The following is a 23,215-nucleotide window of genomic DNA, read 5'->3' on the forward strand; positions in this document are numbered from 1 at the left end:
CAGGAGCCCGCTTTCTCTCGCCTCCTCACCCTTGGGCCTGTCTGCCGCTGTACATGGGCGAGAATTCCCGCATGTCTCTGGCTGCTGTTCCTGCGGGATTCGATCGCTCCCATGGGGAATCCTCGGGCGGGGGCGCGCGGGCCGGCGTCCCGCGGCCTGTCTCTCCCTGGCACGGACGGAAGCGCGACGTTGGAGGCCCGCAGGCGGGTGAATCTCCAGACCAAGTGCTTCGATCCGACAACCACAAGATTCAAGTTCCTGTCTTTTGCAGAAAAACTTCAAATCCAGTTGAAGGAGCAAACTTCGCCGCTCCACAGCACAGGCCTCCTCGACCTTCTGGAAGAGCAGAAGGCGCTCCTCGAAAGAAGCGTGGGGTACGCAGGCTTTGGAAAGCGAACGCGAGCGGACAGCCTGTTTGCCGGCGACGCCGAGGCAGAGGAGGAAAGACGAAAGCGGCGCAGAACAGAAGGTAGGGCGGAGCAGGAAACGGACTCAGAGGGGACGGGAAGGAGAGCGCGAGGAGGGGGGCGGGGGATGGAGGAAACAGGAGACAGTAGGCTAACGCCGTGTTCTTTGGACACTTCGGGTTCTGTGCTGTGCCAAGCAGCGTCCAAGTTGCTGAAAGGGAAAACGGGCCGTATGCTCTCCCGCACGCGTTTCTTCTTCCATGTCCTGTTTCCTTTTTTCGTGGCTGTGTCGTCTCCTCCGTCTCTGCTCTTTCCCAAGCATCTCTTACGTATGCTTTTCTTGGGTCTTCCTCCTCTGTTTCTCGCCCCACCGCTCGCTGTCGTGATTCCCGTCACGTCTCGCTGTGTCTTGTTGCCGGTTCGTTTCTTCCTCTTCGTTTCACTCTCGTCTTTTCATGGGGCATTGCGGTATCTGATGCTCTGTGTCCCCGCCGCCTTCTTTTTCCGTCTCAATGCTTTCCCTATGCACTTGCGTCTCCTTCTCGTCGGCATGTTTGTCTCCGTTCACCACTCCTGTCGTTTCAGAACTGCAGTTCTGCGCGCTCCGGGAGGTTATCCGGCACCTCGCCGCCGTGCACCACCCCCCAACCGTCTCCGCGCTTTTGTCAGAGCTCGCGCCTCTTTGCGACTCTCTACCGCTTCTTCTCTTCCACTGCGAACGAATCTTGCAGTCTCTGCTCCGACTCCTTCTCCAGGACGAGGCAATTGTCGTCGTCCTCAGTCTCCTGCAGGCCTTAGCCAAGGTACGCGAAAGGGGGCCAGAGATCGGGGAAAAGCATCGAAACGGAAGAGAGGGTGGGAGACACTCTGGATGCGGAGACCCCGGAGGAGAAACAAAACAAGAGGATTACCTCTACAGGACTTCATATATATATGTATATATATAGATAGATGCATGTATCTATGTCCATGTAGAAATGTATTAGAGAAGGTGTAGTGGGAGAAGGACTGGAGGGAGACAGGCCAGCCTAGCGACACCAAAGAGCAAGACGAGGGAGAAGAACTGAACCCGCACCAAGGAGCGAGAGGCCAATAACACTTTTGGGAGGTGTTTGTGAGATATGGAACCTTAGCGGGAAAAGGGAGACGTGTTCAGGTGGCCGAGGATAATGGCGAGTGAGATTCCGTTTTTCTCTTGTATTTTTTGTCTACGGTGGAGTCTCCGGTTAAAACGGGTGGCTTTCTGGCCGTCGCCGCTCGTGCGTGTTTCGGTATCGGCTGCTTTCACCTCGCGCGTGTTTTCCCTCCTCTCTCTCTGTTGCTCCCGACTCCTTTCTTTGTTTCTCCAGGATTTGCGGTCGGAGTTCGTCGCCTTCCTTCCGTCCGTGTTCTCTTCCCTGCTTCTCCTTTCTCGCCAACTGGAATTGACAGTCGACGCTGAGCGCCTACGGCTCCTCTTCTCGTGCATTGGGAGCATTTTTAGGTAAGGCCGCACACCAAGACAGGAGACAGACAGGCGCAGCAAACAAGGCTGCGGGCACTCAGAATTTTACCTTCATTTAGGGCTTCCGGGCCAACCAACGAGGACGGCGACACTGGCCTCGGTGCCGTCGCGTCCGTCGCGTTTCTGGGTTGCTTCCGTCAACGCATGCGCCCGAAACCCTTCCTTTCTCTCGACAGGGGGCTGCCGCGTTTCGTCGGAGCTTTTGCGGTTGTCGCTCTGGCATCTCCGTTTTCCCTTCCTGAACGTTTCTCCCCTCGTCCCTGCTCGGGCTGTTTCCTCTTGCATCCCCAGGTTCTTTTGTCGTTGCCTTGGAGGAGCTCTGTTTTCTATGCTTTGTATTGCCTTTTCTAGGTTGTATTATAGTCGTTTTACATAGCTGCTGCTTGCATTTTCGAACGGTCTGAGTACGCGTGCCTGATGCATGGTGTGTCCAGTTGTTTGTGCTCTTCCCAGTGGACTTGGCTCCGCCGCTGGGTATTTCTCTGTCCTCCTTCGTTACCTCCCTTGCCTCTCGCGCCTGCGCTCTGTCTCTTTTCCTAGGTACCTCGCCCGCCCTCTTCTGCGCGACTTTGACTTCGCTCTCGCCCTGTTCACGCCATGGCTGTGCGGCGACGATGTCCCTTTTTCTTCGGAGAGCGAAGCAACCGCCGACGAGACACGTGCGGGAAAGGCGCGCGCTGGACGGAAGTTGGCGGCGAAGATTGGCGGGCTTGCATGCGCCTCCAGCGCCGAGAGACGGCGGGGCGCCGCGCCGGCAGGAGGCCAGAAGCCGAAAGCGGAAAGGCGCAAAGAGGCGCAGACGAATATTTCGGAGGAGGCAATGCTGTCTGTTGGGAAGAAAGGGAAGACTATGTCCAACGAAATCCGACTTTTGGCTGCGCGAGCGTTCGCCTGCCTGTTGCGGAAGGCTGGCGGGGTAGAAGAAGGCGACTCTGGAGACCTCCTCTGCTGTATAGAGATTCTGTTCAGACACATGAGCCGGTGAGACCGCGGAGACATCTCCGGGCGATGCATGCATTCGAGTCGAGATGCCCTTTCGGGTCCCGCCTGTTTTTTTTCACCCTGCCTCTTTTGTCTTGCGGGTTTCCCGTCTCTCACGCCCAGCGAGAGCTGATGCCGCCGCCCCCCGCTGACTTCTCCAAGCGTTCGTAGAGGCTGTCGATATCGGTCGCCTCTCTGATGGCCGTCTCGATGTTTCGTTCCTTCGCGTTCTCGTTTGGCCCACCAGACAAACCTCTCTCGCGACTCCCCTCCTCTCCCGCGCAAGCCTCGACTGTGCCGTACTTTTCCTCCGTCTCGTCGGGTGGTGTGACCGGTCCGGCGTCGTTACGGCCCCAAAGCGCATGCATCCCGAGAGGTGTCCTCCCTCGCGCTTGTCGTTAAGGCCCGGAACGGCTCTGGCGCCCTCTGAGGTGCAAGCGGGACTTGCAGAGAGTCTGCGTGACTGGTTTTCGGAGCCGCGCTTTTTACCATCCTAACTGACCTGGACCAGGCTCGGTTTCCGATCGCCCGCCGTCGCTCCTTTTTCCTTGCCTGTAGGTGCTCGCCCTCCGCGCGCGAGGCGTACGGAGAAAGCGTGGCGGTGATTCTCTTTGAGAGCGTGAAGTCCGTCCAGCTGTCCTTCAAGAGGCCTTTCGAGTGCGTCGTTCGCTTCCTCTTTGCCACCGTCCTGTTTCAGAAGCCCTACGCGGAGCAAGACGGGGAACGGTCCTGGTCCGCGTCTCTCCACAGCTTGGCCGCCGTTCCTGGCGACGAAGAGGAGGCGGAGAAGACAGGGATGCAAGGACAGACAGACACGGAGGAGGGGGAAGCGCGAGAAGGGGGCGCGAACGGGAGCGCAGAACGGTCAGCGCAAGGCCGCGAGAGTGAGGAAGAAAGCCAGAACGGCGTTGGAGACGATCTGTTTGCGCTCTACCGTACCCAGGTCCAGTGCCTCGTTTCCTTCCTTCTCCACGCTCGCCAACACACCAAGAGCCTAGAGAGTCCGGGAGCACAGCAGATCGAGACGTTGCTTCTCGAATTCGTTTCCGTTGCGGTCAAAGCGTCGCCTGCCTCGCTTCTTGCCGCTCTTTCCCGACTAGCGCAACCCTCGTCGGATCTCCACGGTCACGGGCGAGAACAGGCCGAGGACGGAGACGCCAGGACAGGGGACGGCGAGGGACACGGAGGCTGCGCGTCGCGTTTCTCTCCGGCATTCGCCTCGGCCCTCGCGTCTCCGTTCCACACTTACTTTTACAACTTTCCTGTTCCCCACCGCTTCATAGACCACCCGTATCTCTCTGGAGCGACCCGCCCGCGTTCGCCCCTCTTCTCGACCGTCTCTCGCGCCCTCGCCGCTTCATCCACGGCCGCCGCCTCTCCACCGGCCTGTCCCCCTGCGGTTTCCCACTCCCCAGCGTCTTCCGTCTTCCTCGCCTACGGCCTTCTCACGCTGATTGAAGTGACAGGCGCCTGGGTGTTTGCGCTGCCGCGCCTGGAAGGGTCTCTCGATTCATGTCTTTGTCGTCTGCTCGCGTCCCTCAGTCCGGGGCTCCTCCACAAAGGGGGGGCTGACAAAACAGACGCATCCAAGAAAGAAAAGAAGAAGCGGGCGCGGGAAAGTTCTTTCTGGCGAGCGTCTGCGACCGAAAAAGAAGAACAAGAGATCGAAAAGGCCCCGCTCATTCTCCAGCCTCTCCTGGCCGCGTCGGTCTGTTTGCGCGAAGCGACGCTGAGGCAAGCCGACGCGGAAGCTGGCGCTCTTCAGGTCTTGCCTCTGAAATCTTCGGCGCCCTGGACAGCGGCTGCCGCGGGTCCCTGGACCCGGCCGAATGCGCACGAGCTGGAACTCCTCTCCTTCTTCTCCCTGCTTCTGCCTTGCGCTGTGCTGCGTCTTCTCTCGCTCCTCTGGCGCGCAGTCCCCCTCAGTTTCTGCAACGCCGTCAACGCTGTCTGGGCTTCCCCGTCTTCGAACTATTTCGGCGGGCTCCTGTTTGTCCCCCTGAATTTCCTGTCCGCCGCTTCGTCGCCGTCAGCAGCCGCGCTAGCGCGGCCAGAAGCCTCGGCGGGCGGGTTGCTTGAGGCGTACGTGAACTGTGCCCTCGCGTACACTTCTATGTTGCATGCGCACCTGGCCCCTTTCAAGGAGGAGACATTGCGCCGCCATGACTTCGTGCACGGTTTCGGCGTGTACTGCCTGAGGCCCACGTGCGGCTTCCTTCTACGCCTGCTCGCCTCGCAGTGCTTGCCCGCGGTGTCGCCTGCGCCCGCTGTCGCGTCTCTTCCGGCCTCTTCGGCTTCGGCCGCTCCGGCAGGAGCCGCCCTGGAGTGGGAAAGAAGCGCCGCAGCTCTGCTTCTCGCGCAGCAGGTCGAGGAGTACCTGGAGGCGTCGCCGTCGCGTCGGGAGGCGCCTAGCGGGACTGCCCCAGCTCCGCTTCAACAGACAGAGGAACGCCACGAAGGCCGTCTTCTGCTTTTGCAAACCAAGCAGAGCCTTCCGGAACTGCTGCTCACGGTCGCGGGTCGCCTGCGAAAGACGCGCTTCGCGTTCGAGAGGAAGGGGGCTCAAACTCAGTGCGCAACTCTTGACCAGGCCTCGAAAACGAGCGACGTGTCGGCTGCCGACACGGGGTCGCCTTCACATTTTTCGGCGGCAGTTGCTTTCGTTTCGGCAAGTGAAGAACCAGGGCGGGCTGCGGCGAACGGACGCCTTGCGGACAACGACACAAGTCGCGAAAGGCGCGTCACGGTTACGGAGCCGACCAGGACAGTCGACGACTTGGCGTGTACCTACAGCATGCTGTCTTCGCTCGTGGCGCTGCTCCAGGCGGTCGAGGTGCATAAGCATGTGTCAGGTGAAGGCGAGGAAGGGGGCGAGAGAGCGAGCGACCGGCGACGGGAAGACGTTCGGCGGAACCTGGCGGTGGTAGAAGACGAAACGTCGCATTTGATTTCTGTCCTCCTCGTTTGGCTGGCACGGAAGCTTCTCACCCTCCCAGTGGATGTACAGCTGCATGCTCACAGGGAGGTCGAACTTCTTCCTCGAGACTGTTCACTGTCTTGTGCACAATCCGCAGAGAGTGGCGACACTCCGGCACGCGTTGCGTTGGCCGGAGTGGAAGGTGAAGAATGGCGCGGGGGCGAAAAAGATGTCGAGGCGGTTCTTCATCTTCTTCAGTTTTGCTTTCTTTGCCTGGACACGGTGAACCCGTTGACGGTGCGTAGCTCTCGAGAACCTCAGCGGGAAGGGAAACAGGAAATGGTCGGTGGAGACCCGCAAGGGCAAGACTCCAGCACCAACCGAAGCGCGGGTGGCCTTCCAGTTCCGCCTCTTCAACTCCTCGACATGGTGAGGCACGTGGCGGAGAAAGTGAAAAGCAAAGCCGACAGGACGCAGGAGCCTTGTCCCTCGTTCTGTCTTCGCTCAGTTATTTCGTCTTCGGCCTCTGCCTCCTTCTCGTCTTCGGACCTGTGGCTAGCGATCATCCTCTCTCTCTTTTCGTCGGGCAGTTTCCTGTGCGAGCAGAGCACTCCGGCTGGATCCTCGTCACCGCGTCCAGCTGTGGCGCTCTTTTCCCCTCTTCTTCGCTCGGCCGCCTTCTGCCTTTCTTCCTCTTCGCCTGCATCGTTCGGGGCGCGTCCTGGAGTTGATCAAATCCAGGCAACCGACCTAAGCAGTCGGTTTCCGCCGGAGGCTTTGGCACGTCTCCGTGACGTGGTCTCCCCTCACCTCGCCTCGATTCTCTCTTGCTGCTCCTCGTCGCATCGCCGCGCTCGCGAGGACGCCCTTTTCCTTCTTCACCTCTGCATCCCCGTTCTGTGTTTGCCGGCTTCCGCCGCTTCTGCGTCTCCTGCCTCTGCGCGCTCGGCCTCGAACGAGGAAGACTCCGATCTTCTGCCGGTCCGCCGTGCGTTCCAAGACGCCTGCAGCGCGCACCTGCAGGCTCTCCTGTCTTTGGAAAGGATCCCCGTGGGGCTCGACACGGAGCGCAAACTGACAAATGCGTACGACGCTCTAAGCCGCGGTGCGTCCTCGATTTTCGCCCAGGGACTGATTCTTTTCTCCCAGGAGGTCGACGCGGAGGGAGCGCCGGTAACCGACAAACCCCAAGACGACGCGAGAGCGATGCGCTCGGATGCGCTGTTCGCGCAAACGGTCGCGCCGATTCTCGAGGCCACCGTCCGCATTCTCGTTTCGCAACTCTTTGTCAAATTCTCGCCCCTGTGGCAACCTGCGGTCGACGCTGTTCTGCAGCTCCTCGAGGATATCCACACGGCGCAAGCAGAGGCGCTTCTCGCTCAGGCTTTCGCGCTCACCTCTTCGGTCACGCCGCCGGTTCGGGCGTCTGCTTTCGCTCCCGCGGACTCCGCTTCGTGGGGGAGTTCCGGGAACGGACGCGGCACAGCTGGGTCTGACCCGCCCTCACAGCGAGAAGACGAGACGCCTTCTTCTGTGTCCGCGGTCGCGGCTAGTTTGTTGCGTGGAGGCGCCGCCGAAGTGAGTCGCATGCAAGCTCGCCTGAGCACTGCGCTGCTCTCCACGACTTGGGAGATTGTCACGGCGCAGGTGACGCAAGCTGTCTCCGAGTTGGGCGCAACGCGGCCCGCGAAGCGAGCCCCGGTGGCGCCTGTGGGTTGCCGAAACGCGGAGGCCTGCGAAATGCGAAGCGGAGACGCTTCACGGACAGGCGCCGAACGAGAAGAGACAGAAGGCCCGACTGACGGCGCGAGAAGACGGCGAGACGTCGAGGGGCAAGGCACAGGCGGAAGCGTGAAGGCAAACGCTTTCAGCCAATGGTTTGTGCGGACAGAGTGGAAGAGAGCTCTCGGCGACGACGAGGAAGACGTGACCGACCCCCTCAGTCGACACACCCGTCTGCTGCGTCTCGTGGAGGGCATCATGGGAAGCTACGGGAAGGACGCGTTCGTTGCGTCGCGGCGGGCAGAAGACGCGGCAGCGGAGGCGGTTAAAGAGGGGAACGAGCAGGAGGAAGAGACGGAGCAGGGAAGCAGCAAGGGGGAAGGAAGCAGCAAGGGGGAAGGAAGCAGCAGGCGGGAGGGAAGCAGCAAGGGGGAGGGAAGCAGCAAGGGGGAGACTGCGGGCGACAACGCGTCAGCGAACGAGGTTACGCAGACCCCTGAAGCGGGAACAAAGTCCGCGGGCGACGTCGGCTCCACGCCAGTGCAAGGGACAAAGAAGAAAACGCGAGCGAGGAAACGAGAAGACTCCCGCGTGCTCTCGGGTACCCGCCACGGCATCCTGCGCCGCCGGGAGGCCCTGAGGCGGTTCAACTGGCTGCTCCGGCAGACGCTGTGTGTGGTGGAGACGCTGACAGAAGGCGGGGTAGACGGAGCGGCGAGCCCCGACGAAGGCCACCCGAGAGGAGGGGGGAATCCCGACATTGAAGCTGAGGAAGGCGAAGAAGAGGAAACGCCCGAGGAAGTGCCCACCTCGGCGGTTGCTTCGGCTTCTCGGGGCGAAGACACCACTGGCCGCGGGAACGACGAAGAACTGTTCAGAACCCACACGGTCTCCCTCATCCCTCGTGCCTGCGACTGTCTCCGCGCGGTCGTGGCGCTCGCGCGGGTCGACGCAAAGTGTTTCCTGTCCCCATCTGAAAAACGCGCGTCTTCTTCCGGTAGCAATCAGAGCGTTGTTGTCGCGCGTGGCCGCGAGACAGAACGAAAAGGCGACCATGCGGTGGACGACCGCGACGAAAGAATGGCCCTGTTTGAAGAAGCGGCCGAAGCAGAGAGACTCTGGTCTCGGCTTCCTGCCGTCTGCGCTCAACGCCTCGTCACCATTGCAGATGTGTCCCTCCAACAGCTCGTTATCCAGGTAGGTTGGCTGCTTCACTCTTTTTTGCTGGCGCTTTGGGGAGACACGACAGCAGGAAAGAGAAGCCTTCGGGCGGGAGGCCGGCGCCGGTGCGGCAGGCCGCGAGCATCCAACACCGAAGCGCATGCGATGTCTGCTGACCGATTCGTTCACAGAAGTGCCTGTTCGTTCCAGAGGCGAGACATGTTGCGTCCCGGGTCACGGCTGCCTCAGCCTTCGCTTGTGCTTTGCGCGGGCGAGAGCCGTTGTTCTCCACCGGCCTTTTCGTCCACGAGACAAAGTCGCGGCAGTCTCTGCTTCTCCGTTTTGCGGCTTCACGGCGTCTCTGCAAAAGCCCTGCTTGCCCCGCGCTTGCGCCTCACTGTCTCCTCAGGTGCTGCAGCTGTCGCCCGCGCTGCGGCCGGAGCTCGCGCCGTACGCCCCGCTGCTCCTTCAGCTGATCAGCGAGAAGAGCTCGAGCAACGCCCTGCTGCGGCTTCGCCTCACAGAGAGCGAGGGCGAAGAGCGAAAAGAAGCCTCTGCGGTAGATGGCACGCAGACGAAGCCGGAGACGCCGACCCGGGAGAAGGAGAAGGGGACAGGAGCGGAACTGGTTGTCGTTCAGGAACAACATCGCCACTTGATTGTTCCTCTGGTCGTCCGCATCCTGATGGCAAAGGTGCAACACCGAGCGTAAGCCAAGCGAAAATGCAAAACGATCTCACAGAGAGCATTCCGTACTGCCTTTCGCTGCGAAAATGCTGGAGGCATCTCTGCGCTACCTCGGGGGTCAGTCTACGGGCCTCCTGGATACCGCTGGTCACGTCGCGGGATTCGCGCGCCTCTGTTGTTTTGTCTCCCGACCCTCGTGGCTGCAAAGCAAAAACCGGGACGGAAAACCCTGTCCAACGAGCCATCGTGCGCCTTTCAACAGCTCGTCTCGGTCTGTCGATCTAAAGCAAGTAAATAATATATATATGCATGTATATATGTATATACATATATATATGTATATATGTATATATATATCTCCCTCTCCGATGCCTGATAAGGGACCTGAGAAGGGCAGTGTTGATCTCAGTCGCAGCTGGGTCCATCTGCAGGCGTTTTGGCTTGGTCTTTGTCTTCGGTTAGGTTTTCGTTGCTTGCTCGTTTGTCGCGTGTTTCGGTCCCAGCCAAGCGTCACTCGGAACAGCACCACTTTATGAACTCCAGGTCCACGGGCGTGCTAAGATGGCGACTTGCCTCCCGCGACTTGCCTCTTCGGTTCCTCGCGTCCCAACCGGGCCGAGTTAGAAGCCCAGCTCGCCGATACCCCCCGCCCCCATTCCTGGCTCCTGTGTGCGTGTGTATGCTTCCAGGGCAGGGCGCTCTGCTGCGGCGGTGTTCGCGGAGCGTCGAAACGTCTTCGCCTTTCTCTCTTCCGTCGCTGCAGCCGAGCTGCCTCTTCTCATGGCGATTCTGCTGTACCCTCTTGTCGACGTCCGGGTTACATCCCAGGAAGCGTCGACGGCCGACCCGTCCCCAGCGCCGCCTTCCGTTTCTTCCGCATGTCCCGTTTCTCCCTGCTCACCCGCTTCCTCTGCCTCCTCGCTTTCTGGATTTCTCAAAGAGCAATACCTGTGCGCCTTCGTCGCTGCTCAGCTGAACGCGTCCGCCTTGTCTCCGCAGTCCCCGCTGCCTCCGGCCGAGCACCCAAAAGACGCAGTGCTGGCTCGGCAGACCAGACCCGTGGCTTCGCCCGCGGTTCTCGGCGAGTGCACTGTGGGTGTGGGTGGAGACGGCAGCGAGCGGTCCACGGGGGCGGATAAGACGCGCGTCACTGTGAGTCTCGCGCCGTGCTGTCTGCCACCGAATGTCTCGTCGCGCCTCCCTGGATGCTGCAAGACTCTCCAGCAGCTCCAAGACATGCTGAAGCGGCTGCTCTTCCCGGCAACGCCGTTCCTGCTGCTCTTCTACCGGACGCTCCTTCAAAACATCGTCTGCGTGCCGGCTGCCGCGCCGGCGCTGACCTCTGCTCTTTCCACAGCCCAAGAGGGCGGCCCGAGGGCCGAGGAACTCGCCGAGCCGCCTTCTGCGTCCAGCGCCGCCGGGCGCGCGTATGTGAAGCAAACTGTGCACCTCTGTCTGGTGCTTCTTCGCCAGCTGCTGGAACTCTTTCCGGAAGTCTCCGCTGCCTGGCAAGACATCCTGAAGCCCGCAGGTCCAGCGCTGCAACAACTCCTCGAAGCCGCTGTCGCTACCGCGGCGGCCTCCCCTGCAGGCGGGCGTCAGCGTGACGAGGGGAAAAAGCAGAAGAAAAACCTCCCAGCCATTGTCTCCTTGGTCTGTTCGTGGGCCGCTCAGCCTGTAAGTCGCCCCCGCTGCCAAGACTGACAGGCAGCAAACGCAGCAGAGGGGCTAACAGAAGAGGCGGCAAACCTGCTAGGGCAGTCCATTGCTCTCGGCACCCACTCGTGGGAGGGAGGACGCCTCGGCGCATCCTAAGCGGCCAGTTAGGCTTGCCTGACACTTTCTTGTTTCGTGGTGCCCTTACACACGCATGCTGATCTGCACACGCCTCGCTATGTATCTGCCCGTGGTTAAAAACTGGTGCTTGGTTCCACATGAAGAGATTTGCGAGACCCAGGCACCGTTGGACGCTTTGCCGCGGTTTTTTCCTGGTGCACTTTCCCCGTCTGCAGCTCCGACTCGGTTTTTTCAACTCATCTCGGCGCGCGTTTGGCGATTTCCCTTTTCCCTGTGCAGGCGTACTTCTCATTCTTTTGTTCAGTCGTCCCCGAGGCTCTCCCCACGCTGTTTTCGGTCCCGGCTTTGCCCGCCGTTCTTCGGCGCGTGGCGCCGACCTTTGCGGGCCTTGGAAGGAAGGCCTACAGTTCGGGGCATTTAGGGCGAGGTAGTGGTGGGTTCGCTGGTGGGGGGGCGACCTCTGGAGTGCTGGAGGCAGTGCTGGATGCCGCGCTTCTTCTGTCTGCGGGTGGCCTGGACCGGGAGCGAGAAGAAACGATTGCGGCCTCTTTCCAGGGGGAGATCAAGGACCTGAGGCGGCGACGAAGAAAGACTCGTTCGCGCGGCAGACAGGCGTCCCAGGGCGCAACGAATCGGGCACGCGGCTCCGCTCTTTCGTCCTCTTCAAGTTCGGAAGAGGAGAAGGAGATCTGGGAGGAAGAAGACGAAATTGCGCAACGACGGCAAGAGCTGCTTCGCCAGCAGCGCGAGTTAGAGGCAGAGCGAGAGCAGCACGAACGCGAAGGCATGGCGACGCTGCTTCCACATGTCGGCCGACTCCTCGCGTCTCTGGAAGTTCTCTTCCAGCATCGGCGGATGGCGGCTCTCGGCGGCTCCGAGGCGCGAGAGCCCAGCGGGGGCGTGGGCGCGAGTGGGAAGGAAAGAGAGGAAAAGACGGAAAGGGAAGAGATGGACGTGGATTCCGACAAGAGTGCAGATGAGGCATCGAAGGAAGCCGGAGAAGCGCACGCTGAGGAAGAGAAGGAAGACGGGCAAGAGCGAGAGGAAGAAGCGTTTACGTCTGGTCCCCGACGCAGCCTCTTTGGGGTGGTGCGAATGAAGGAGCTGCAGCTGCTGACTCGGATTGCACGCTACGCTGTTGAAGACGGCGGCACGTCTTCACCTCCGCCGGCTGGCCACGCGACGCTGGCACCGCCAGTCGTACCCTCGCCTCGAGACAACGGAGAGTCTAGTGCTGGGGTACCGTCACCTTCCCTGTTTGAGCCTTCACTCTCCTTGTCGCCGCTGTCTAGCTCCGCACGCCAAGAACGGTTTTCCGTCGTTCTTCGTCTCATCCGTCTCCTCGTCCAGTCTCTGCCTTCTGCGTCCGTGCTCCCCTCCCACGCGCCTCGCCTCGGAACCCCGTCGAGCACGTCCCGACTTCTCCTCTCGCTCGAGGCTCTCCTGCAGCTGGCCTTCCCTCTCGCGTCTCAGGTTCGCGCCCTCCGCGAAGCGGAGCAAGCGGCGCAGGAAAGGACGAGGACGCCCACGGCCGAATCTCCGAGCCGCGGAGTCCCAGAGGACTCACGTCCTGACTGTGGCATTTCTGAGAAGTCAGGGAACGCTGTGTCGCCGTCCGCCTCCCCCTCTTCGCCGTTATCTCTTTCCGAGCTCAAAGATGTGCTGACGGCCATGTACCGGCACTGCTCCGTGCTTCTCCAGAGCACCGTGTCAAGCGCGTGCCGCGCCGCAGTGGCCAAGCTCTTCGTCGCGGTCGAGTTCGCTGCATGCGGCGTGCGTCTCTTCTCCTCGGACGAGGAACTGGACGCAAAAGTCGCGACGCAGATCGAGCGGCTGCTCAGCCGGCCGACGGGACCAGTCGAACTGGGCCTCGAAGACGAAGTGGGGGTGGAAGCGAAAGGTCGGCGGCTTGTGGCCGCGCTGGTGCCTGGCGGATCTCTGCTTCGAGCGCTGTTGGGCGAGAGGGAAGAGACCAGCGGTGGAGACGCGCGAACAGGGAAGGCCGTGGGCGCCGCAGGCGCTCCGAACAGCAACGGACAAAGCGAGACACAAACGCCCGTGTTCTGTTCGCTGCTGCATCGAGCGCGTGCTCTGGAAGAAGGCGGAAGCGCACGACGACAGGGCCCGCACGGTTCGCCAAGTGACGGCGCAGCCGACGTTGAGACCCCACGAGGAAGTGAGCCCGCACCGGCCACACCAGCAGTCGACAGCCGAGACCTTCTTTTGTCCCAGTGGCGACTGTCTGTGGCACTGATTCTGTTCGCCTTGAATTCGCGTCGTGGGCAGACCAGTCTTTCGCGCGGGCTGGCTTTGCCTCTCCTCGCAGACGACGAAGAACAGCCGGACAGCAGCATGCAGCTCATCGTCCTGCCTGCACTCGTCGCCGGCGCGTCGATTCGGGGACTCCCCGCGTCTGCGCCTTCCTTCTCTGGAGAGGAAGGCCAGATTCCGCCTCCTTTGTTGGAACCGATTATCCGGCACTGCTTGTTTCTCCTAGCCGCGGCGTCCGTCGAGTGGTCCGTTCAACAAGCCGCAGCAGCGACGCTCAAAGCGGTCGTTGACTCGGTCGCGCTGCAGGCGCCTAAATTGCCTGCTTCAGCCTCTCTCTCTGCTTCGTCTTCCACGAGTGTTTTGCAGTCGGTAAAGCTGCGCATGCAGTTGCTGGCTCGCCTCGTGATGCCTTCTGTTCGGGCGCAGCTCAAGTCTCCTGTCGACGCTCAGCAGAGACAAGGTTTGCATTTCCTAGCGTACGTGGTCCGCACACTCGCTCCCGTCGCCTTGCGGCTTCCCTCTCTCTCTACGGGTTCTCCCGCGTCTCCTGACTCAGAGACGAAACGCATGCGCCAGCTCGACAAGACGTTCCACCTCGACTTGTCTGTTCTTCTGTCGGTTCCTCCAAAGGACGCGACCGCCTCGCTCTCGGTGTCGGCCGGTGGCGAGCGAAGCGAAGAGCACGCGGAGACGCTCGAGTGTATGGAGCCGAGAAAACCGAAGCCAGGGACGGAGGACGCAGGCGGTGATTTCTTCCGCGACTTCCTCCACATGCAGAGGCATCGCCAAGGGCGCGCGTTGCAGCGGCTCGCCCAGGCAGCTCGGCAAAAAGAAATTGGCGCCACGACGCTTCGCCTCGTCGCACTCCCCCTATGCTTCTCCTCGCTGCTCCAGCGGGCGAGTCTCCGACCTCGAAGTGAGGAAGAGCGAAAGAAGAAAAACAACTTTTTGAGGAAGGAAGTCTTTCACCAGGGTCTTGCGGAGCAGGCAATCAACTGCTTGGAAGCCTGCTCTCATCGCCTGAAGTGGCCTGTGACGCTCAGCACGGTCCGCCTTCTCTCGCGCTTCCTCTCGGACTTCCCCGAGAGAGAGGGCTTCCTCTTCAGGGCCATCTGCGGGGTTGTGCGGGCCTTTGAAGCGCACGTCAAACAGGCGGTCAGCGAAGCGCTTCACGGGGACTCCGGCGCAGACGGCGAAGCCGGAAAGGAGAAGACAACGCGCGGGAGAAAGACAGCGGGCGAAGCCGAAAGAGACGAAGACGGCGGGGGACTCCAGGGACACACCACTGAGGGAGCACAGGAGAGGTTTTCAGAAGAAGACGAAGACGAGGGCCTCTCGGAGAGTGAAGACGAAGAAGAGGCAAGGCGCCAAGACCGCGCTCAGGGGCAACTTCGGGCCCGACACCGTCTCGAGCTGATGCACGCTCGGATGAAGGCAGACTTGCTTCCTCTTCTTTTCCGCCTCGCTTTCGGAGGATCTGGGAAGAAACCGTCTGCAGGCGAGGACCAACTCGTCGCCTCTCAGACGGGTTCTTCCCAGGTCCGAAGTGCACAGAAGGATCACGAACAGAACGTCAGGCCACCCATCGTGGCGGTTCTGCTGCTTCTGATCCGCCTTCTTCCTTCTACCGACTTCTACCAGAACCTTCCGAAGCTGGTCCGCAGTGTCGCGTTCAACCTGCGTTCGCGAGACAGAGACATCCGCCGGAAGGCCCGAGGCGCACTCGTCTCCATGGCGGTGAGCCTGGGCCCGAGTTTCTTCTCCTTCCTCGTTTCAGAGGTCAGCGTTCTCCTACGAGACCGGAAACCGTCCAGCAAGAAGGGTGGCGCTCAGGAAGAAGATGTCGCTGGCAACAGCGCACAAGCCTTCTACCGCCCGGTGCTCCTCTTCACCGTCCACGCGATGCTCAAGGGGGTCTTGGACGAGGACGAGAAGAAACGCGGAGACACAGACAGCCCACTGTTCGACGAGAAAGACACGAAACGCGAAGAAGACGGAGGCATCGACAAGGCTCTGCCACTCCTGCTCCCCTTGGTTGCAGAGGTGAGGACGAAAAGGCCCGAAGAAGACGCGGCAACGCAAGTTGCCAGACAACGAACGAACCCGAAAAACGATCCAGGAACAGGCGATCATGAAACCATGCCGTGCTCTGTAATTGCTCTTAGCGAGGAAGTGCGAAAACGCGTATCCCGCTAGTGAACTTGCTGTGACTTGTGTTCTCCGGTATACCTGCCGTTCCCCAGTTCTCCTTCCTTCGCAGGCTGAAACAGTGTTTGGGCTGGCGCGCGATGCTGGGCGTTCTCGCAATGTGCCACTCGCTTTTGTCTCTTCACCTCGGTGGTTAAAACGAATGCCTTCCCCCAGTTTTTTCGTTTGTTCTCGTCTGGCCAGCGTTTAGGAGAAGCCTCTGTGTGTGTGCGGTTGTCACCTTCGGCCCCAGCGTCGAGAATTTGCTGTTTCGAGGAGCGCTGCGATCCCCTCTTCTGGCCCCTCTGTGTGCTGCTTCCCCCCTCCCCCTGGAGTCTGGACACCGCATGCATGCATGCATGTTGGCGTTGTGTCTCCTTTCAGGAACTAAGCCGAGTCTCCGATCCGGACCGACCTTTCCAGGATCCGTCGACGACCCGGCAGCATTCCAAGATCGACGAGGCGCGCCACTTGAAGGGCCCGTCGTTGGTGTTTCTCCTGGCGTCTTGCTCATCGTCATCGTCCTGCGCTTCGCTTCTTCTCCCCTTCCTGTACTCGCTCCTGGGCGGCAGACGGCGGCAAGGCGACACCGTCTCCTCGGCGTATTCCCCCGCGTACTTGGAGCGCGTGAAGGATCTGTTTCTCCACTTTGTCAAGGGCGCGAACAAAAATCGGTCTCTCTCCCCGTTCTTCTTCTTTCTTCTCTCCCGGCGTCTCCTCACGCTCACCGTCGCCCTGCTGCAGACTCAGTTGCTTCATCCTTTGCAGCTCGAGCGCGCAGGAAGAAAGCGCGAGCACCTCGAGTTCCTTCTCGCCAAGCAAGAGCTCCGGCGTCAACAAAACGGGGCGCGGCGGAGGAAAGCGAAGGCTATTTCGTCCCGAGATGCCAGCCTCCCGGCGCCTCGCGAGGAGGGAAGCCTGCTCGCGGAGCGGTCGTCTCCGGCTGTGCCCGAGGACCGCGCCGACGGAGGATCTCGAAAAGGCAGAGAGGCTGGCGACGGGCGCAGGGGGTGCGAGCGCGAGGCCGCCTTCCGAGAAGACGCCGCGTTTTTTTACTGCATGCTTCTCAAGTCGGTGGTCGGGTCGCCAGACGGCGGGCAACCGAAGTCGGCGCGTCTTCCTGGTTCCTCGGAACAGAGCGCCCCTGGCGAAGGAGACGACGAGGCTCGGAGCGACGAAGAGGGCGCGGCAGGGAAGGCGGCGGAGGAAGACGCGGATCTTCTTCACGCGCCAGGGAGCCTCGACGAGGCCATGGCGCTGGCTCGAGAGAGACGGCTGGACGGGCTCCGAGCTGCGGTGGCGGCAAAGAAGGACCGGGCCATGGTGACGCAGCCAGGAGCTGCGAAAGGCATTTCTCTGGAGAAGGCGCTCCAGAGGAAGGGTGTGGATGTCTACACGCGCCAGGGCTTCGACAGCACCAGCAGAGCCACGACGGTCGGGTTCACGGGTTTGCGTCTTCTCCTTTCCGCGCTGAAAAGGTGGAAGTTCCTGGTCAGAAAGACCCAGGGAAAGCCGGAGGTGCGTCCTCAGACAGCGCAAGGCAACCTTCGGGCGGAACTCGAGAAGACCGTGTTCGCGCTGCTCATTTGCTTCTGCAGCAACATCACCGAGTTGATTTCCTGGACGATGCGCTGTCTTCCGCATCTCCTCCCCTTGCGCCTCTCTGCTTTGGAGTCCCGCGGGGCGATCATCGCGAACACGACCCTGCGCCTCTTCCACAACACGGGTGGCGGCTGGGCGTCTCGCCGAGCCGAAGACCACCAGCTGTTTCTCGCGTGTTCGCGACTGCTTCCTCTCCTCCTTCTCCATCCTCAAGGGGACAAATGGTTTGCCGCCGCGCTGAACGCGCACGTTCGCGTGCCGCAGACGCACCGCCAGCTGATGCTCCTCGAGATGGAGAGAGAGAGTGCCCGACGGCGAGCGGAGCAGAAAGAGAGCGCGCACGCAAAGAGAGGTGACGCCGGCGAGGACGAGGAATCCGACAGCTCGTCTGAAGAGCGAGAGGAGAGCCGAAGCGACAAAGAAGAGGGCGACGGTTCTGGCCTGGCGAGCGACACAGGGGAGGCAGACGGCACTCGGGCGGGGAGAAGGTCCGAGGACGAGAAAGGCGAGGGAGAGGAGGCGCTAGTGTTGTCCGAGACGCAGCTGAGACTTCTGAGGGAGGAGGAAGAGAAGAGCCGGCGAGGCAAATCTGGCGCGGAGACCCGCCTCGAAGAAAACTTCAAGGAGGCGCTGCTCGCTCAGATTCTGCACGCTCTCGAAAGCCCGCAGCTCCGCCTCTCCGGCCTGATGCTGTTCAAAACGCTGGTGCTGCCGCACTATCGGGACGTGGCCGCTGCGGCTTTGACGGCTGAAGGGGAAGGCGACAAGAAAGGTGGAACAAAACGCGACAAGAGTGCGCGAGTTAAGAAGCCGAGAAAGAATATCGGGGATTGTACGCTCTTGCGGGACGTCTACCGAGGCATCGACACAATCGTTCGCCTCATGATTCAAGAAGCTGGAGAAGACGCCGAGGGACGAAGACTCGCCGCGATCTGCGGAGATATATACCCCCACTTTTTGCTGAACTTCCCAATGACGGAAAAGACCCAACAGTATCGCATTCTCTTCCTCATAAAGAATCTCCACTACACTGCTCCCGACGGAAGACGGGCTGTCCTCAACTGCCTCCACAAAATTCTCGTAAGCCTCCCCGTGTTTCTCTGGCTATCTTGTGCGTGCGAATGGCGAATCGGTTTCTATTTCGGCCGTGTGAGCTTCCCTCCTGTGCGTTTCCCGCGTTCTCTGACGCTCGGAATCCAGAGCAAGCAACTCACTCGACAGCCGCTTCGCCTTTTTTGTCTCGGCTTCCTCGCCAAACCCCCGAAATTCCGCCGGTCTGCTGTATTCGAGACAGTTCAGCGGCGGCCCCGACCGTTTCGTCCCCTCTTTTACACATATGCTTATGTTTCCTTCGCATGCCTTTGCCTCCGCTCGAGTCTCCCCCTGATCACCTTTGGTCTGGCTTCTGGCAGAGTTTGCGGTTTCTAGTTTTTCGACGCTCGTTGTTGTCTCCCGGGGCTTCTCCAGAATTTCGGGGTTTTCCTTTTTCGACCGCAGTGGTGCTTCAGCCGTCCTTCCGGCGCCGTCCTCGCTTCTCAATTTCCTGTTTTTTCATTCTCGGCTGCCCTCGCTCGAATCGCCTCCCCAGCGCATGCATTCTGCCTGTATCTTGCTTGGTTTTCGCAGGTTCGGTTCCCCAATGAGCTCGTCGTGAGTCGCTACAGCGAGGTTTTCCTTCTCGCCCTAGCGGGGCGGCTGGTGCTCGAAGAAGACCGCACTGCGCACGAGATGCTCCGCATGCTTCTGCTTCTTCTGCTCGACATCGCGGAAGAAACCGACGATCCGGAACACTCGGCAGCCAGTCTCTTTCAAACCGCAGTCACGTACGTCCGCCTTTTCGTTCTTTCTCGCTGTGTCCCTCGTCGGGGTCGACCGCAGGATCCGCTGTTCTGCGGCCCGGAGCGCGGCGGCCGAAGAGCGCAAGACGCTGGCCTGCCTAGACGCGAGTTGCGGGACGCAAGGGGCGACGGTTGTGCAACAGGCGCAACGGGAGGAAACGAGACGAAGGGATCTTGGTTGTTGTTGACTTACACAGAAAACGGTCACATACCACACGATGCCGCTTTCGCCCGAGTCGGGAGAGGTTGTGCATGCGCGACCGGGTGTGTGCTGAGTATACATGCATATACTTTTCTATCCTGGGGGAGCAAGTGCTTCTATGTTGAGTATCCTTTCTCAAACGGAGGGGCCACCCGCCTGCGGCAGTTCGGCATTGTACTGGTTCCCGACGCCGATGCGCCTCTCTGGCGCCCCCGTGCGTGGGGCGTGGTCCCTGGAGCGCGTCTTCTTCGTTCGTTTGACGGGGACACACCCCACAGCTTTCGTTTGTTGCCCTCCGTTTTTTCCTCGTTCCCGTTTCCGGGTTCGCTCTTTTTCGTAGCATCGACAGTCAGCCGCTTTGTCTCGCAGTCGGCTTTTGTGTTTGCCTTTTTCTCTCAGGGTCTTCCTTCAACCGGAGATCCCGAAGATCATGGCTCTCCAAGAGTTCGTTCTGGTCTTCCTCGACAGCCAACGCGTGCGAGTGACGTCGATCCTTCCGCGCGTGCTTCCGCTTCTTCACCGCATGCTGATTCTCGCCTCCGACAGCCACGCCCGCGAAGGATTTGCGGAATCTCGCGAACTGTTTCCGGCATCCCGAGACTGGCGGGTGACCTACAAGGCCCTCCTGGCTTTTGAGAAACTGATGTTCTTTGTCCATCCGTCTCAGCTTGAGGCTCTCTTTTCTCGGGCTGCCCGCGCCACGCCGGGAAGCCGAGGCGGCCAGCCTTTCTCCGTGGTGGCGGCAAACGCAGACGAAGACGGAAACGACGAAGCTCGTGGCGAAAGCAGAGTAGGGGAGCAGCTCGAGACGCAAGTCGCCGAACGGATCTTGGGGGCTTGCCTGTTCTCGCCAGCGAGCGGTATAAAAGCCGGGAGCGAGGCACGGAAGACAGCGCATGAGCGCTTGCTGGTAGACGAGGGCGTGGACGGAGAGACCGACGCACGTTTCTCTTCCGCCTCTGTTCCGAGGAAGGATCTATTGCTAGGGGCAGCTGTGGGGCGGCTTTGGTTGGAGGCGGCGTGTGAAGGCTTGAGGCACGAACACCCTTGGCTGCGGGCTGTTTCGCTTCGCTGTGTCGGGGCGTATATCGCTGCGAAGCCTGCGCGGTCGTACAGTCTTTCTACGCCTTGCCTGCTGTACCTGCGAGGCAAGTCCCCCGCTGGGTCCAAACAGCCCAGTCGCGAGGACGCCTCTGCGTCCCCTGCGAGTCCTGGCGCAGATTTAGCTTTGGCTGCGCTCTCGCCGTTCTGCAAAGAGCTGTTTCTCGAAAAGAACCCTGCGGCGGTCCTCTCGGCAAGGGCTTTGATTCTGCCTCTCTTCCAACTGGCGCTGAATCGGCCCGACCTCGTTTTCGTCCCTCCCAGGCCACGCCGGTCTCGGGCGGAGAATGGCGACGAAGGGGGCGAAGAGGGAGAAGACGTCGAAGAAGACGTGGACGAGAGACAGACTGGAGCTGAGGAGGAGAGCGGTGGCAGTGAAGAGGAGGCAGGAGAAGAACAAGAGGCAGAAGAGGAGAACGAGGAAGAGACAGGCGATGAAGGAGAAACCCGAGATGGAACGCTTGCGCCTAGCGATGAGGCGGAAGAGGCAATGGACGAAGACCCGCTCGAATCCTCTCTGGACAGCCACGACACTCAGGCGCATGCGGGGAAGAGACGAAAGCTCCCAAGCGTTCCGAAAAAAGAATCCCACAAACGCGTCCAGGTCGCCGCCGCTCCGGGAAGTCGAGGAACAGCGGAAGGCGCCGAACAGGGAGGTGAATCCGGGGACGAACAAGACGGAAACGAAGAGACGTTTGGGGCGTCTGACCAGTCACAGCAGGATGAAGAAGAGGAAGGCGAAAAGGAGGACGTCGAAGAGGGGCACAAGGGCAGCGAACGAGACGCGAGCGGGTCTGATCGGGAGCTCGAGGAAGAAGGCGAAGACACCGGCGACGACAGTGAAGACGACAGTGAAGACGACAGGGAAGACGAGGAGGCATCAAGCTCGGAGGCCTTAACTCTGCAGGTTCTTATGCGCCCGTCAGATGTGCTTTCGTCTCCCTCCGAGAATGCCTCTTCCAATTCTTTCGCCGCGGGTCTCAGAGAAGACAGTTCCACGGACCTCTTGGCGTTTGAGAACAAGGCAGCGGCTCTCGCATGCAATGCCGACTCGCTGGTTTTCTCGGGTGGGGGTCAGCTACCTCGTCCTACAACGCACCAGGGAGAGCGAGCAAAACGGCAGAGAACAAATGAGGAGATCGAGGCTCTTCCGGAGGCCGACAAAGGGAGACAGGGGCAGTTAAATAGGGGGGAGACGCAAGGAGACTCGCTGTCGTCGGAGGTTCTCGCACACCTCAGCGCAGTGTCGGTGCCGGGGCGAGAGAGTGCGGCGGCGCAAAACGAAAACTCCCATCCGTTGCTCTTTTTGGTGAGGCGCCTCAACTTTTGGTTGAGGCGCCACTTGGGAACGCTTGGAGCCCACCGCCGAGCCGGTCTGAAGAAGGGTTCCCCAACAACAGGTCGAGAGGGTGCGCAAAAACAAGGTGAAGATCTCTGCACGTCTGTTGTACGTGTCGGAGCCATCCTGAGCGTTTTCCAGTCTCTCATTCACCAGCTTCCACTCCATCCTTCTCAGAGTCTCCCTTATTCGGCCACTGCATCTTCGCTCGGTTCTTCGTCCTCATGTAGAAAACGGAAGCGCGACAGGAAGGAGGGACGTCAAGGGCTAGAGGGGACAGGGGAAGAGCAGCCGTACTCGTCTCTTAACCAACTGTTCTCTTTTTCAGAGAGACACCGCGAGCGCCTTCTGTTCCTCATCGTCGATGCGGTGTATCGGTGCTCGACTGTAATACGAGGAGGAGAAGAGGGAGGGCATGCGAAAGAAACGAAGACGGACTCCGTGCTGCTTCAGCTGCTGAGTGCGGAGCGGGGCGAGGGCGAAAACGCCCTCGTAGGTGCGGAGGCAGACGGAGGCTCTTCCGTCGCGTCGTTGTGGCAGGCCCTCGCTTCTTTGTCACCGAGAGAACAGCAACGAGAAGTTCTAACCGGCGGCGTGTTCCTTCTCAGTGAAATCCAAGATGTGCTGAAGGAAGGTGGACGGGAAGAACTGGCTCTCACTCTCCTCGCTCAAGTGCGCACGTCTGTGCTCTCTCGCCGGTTGAAGCGGAAGGTCGACAGCCAGCAACAGGCACTGCTGCAGCCACAGAAATACGCGGAGAAGAGACAAAGGCAACAACGGAAGAAAAAGCTGTCAAAGAAACGGAAGATCGCTCTCCTCATTGCTCAGAACCGAGGCGGAAAACGCAGAGAAAAAGCCTGATAGACGGGGCCTTCTGGGCACGTATCGAAAGCCGCTGTTGGACGTGGGAAAGGCACAACCGAGCGGAAGTTCGAGTGCGGCCGTGCGCCAAAATTTTTGTCTGCAGCGTCGGTGACAGAAGGAGGAGCAGGCGCCTTCCAGTCGTTCATCGAGAAAAGGGGGCTGCGGCTTCGGGTTCTCCCTCGCAGACCTGGAAGGGATTTCGGGCTTTTTCCCTCGAGTGGCGCAAGCGTGTTTCACTTTCTCTGGAGGAGAGCAAGTGATCTTTAGAGGATCCCGGAGACCTTTTTTTGATACCAACCACGGCTGGATAATGGAGCTACGACGGACGCCCAATTTAACTTGTTCTCAATCTGGATGTTTGCGTGCATTCGTATTCACTTTCTTCGCCCTTCCTCCTGCGGTCGCTGAGGAAAGCCAGTTTTTTTTTATTGCCGAGGAGTTTGGAATTTTCCTCTTGCTGCTTCACTGAAGTACTGTTTACTTCACCTGCTCTGCAGAGTACGTTTCTCAACATCAAAGTTTTTTCATCATAATGATTGGTGTATCAATGCGTTGGCTAAATACATGTACGGTGGCCGACGATTCACAGGTACTTCACGAACGTTGCCTCTATCATTTGTGTGTATACGCTACAG

At 60.3% G+C, this 23,215-nt stretch overlaps 1 protein-coding gene across 1 annotated transcript; it reads left to right on the forward strand.

Annotated features, from left to right (window-relative positions):
* Nucleotides 1–111: 111 nt before the first annotated feature.
* Nucleotides 112–22,577, forward strand: NCLIV_059960 (conserved hypothetical protein; the record flags this gene model as incomplete). The annotated part of the gene is made up of 11 exons (XM_003885550.1): nucleotides 112–469; nucleotides 993–1,210; nucleotides 1,757–1,890; nucleotides 2,452–2,892; nucleotides 3,451–8,728; nucleotides 9,102–9,400; nucleotides 10,069–11,056; nucleotides 11,456–15,490; nucleotides 16,019–18,316; nucleotides 18,863–19,059; nucleotides 19,676–22,577. 11 exons carry the CDS (start codon nucleotides 112–114, stop codon nucleotides 22,575–22,577), a joined length of 17,148 nt encoding a protein of 5,715 aa, XP_003885599.1.
* Nucleotides 22,578–23,215: the final 638 nt, after the last annotated feature.

This window comes from Neospora caninum, chromosome XI, assembly GCF_000208865.1.
Source record: "Neospora caninum Liverpool complete genome, chromosome XI".
NCBI classification, from domain to species: Eukaryota; Apicomplexa; class Conoidasida; order Eucoccidiorida; family Sarcocystidae; genus Neospora; species Neospora caninum.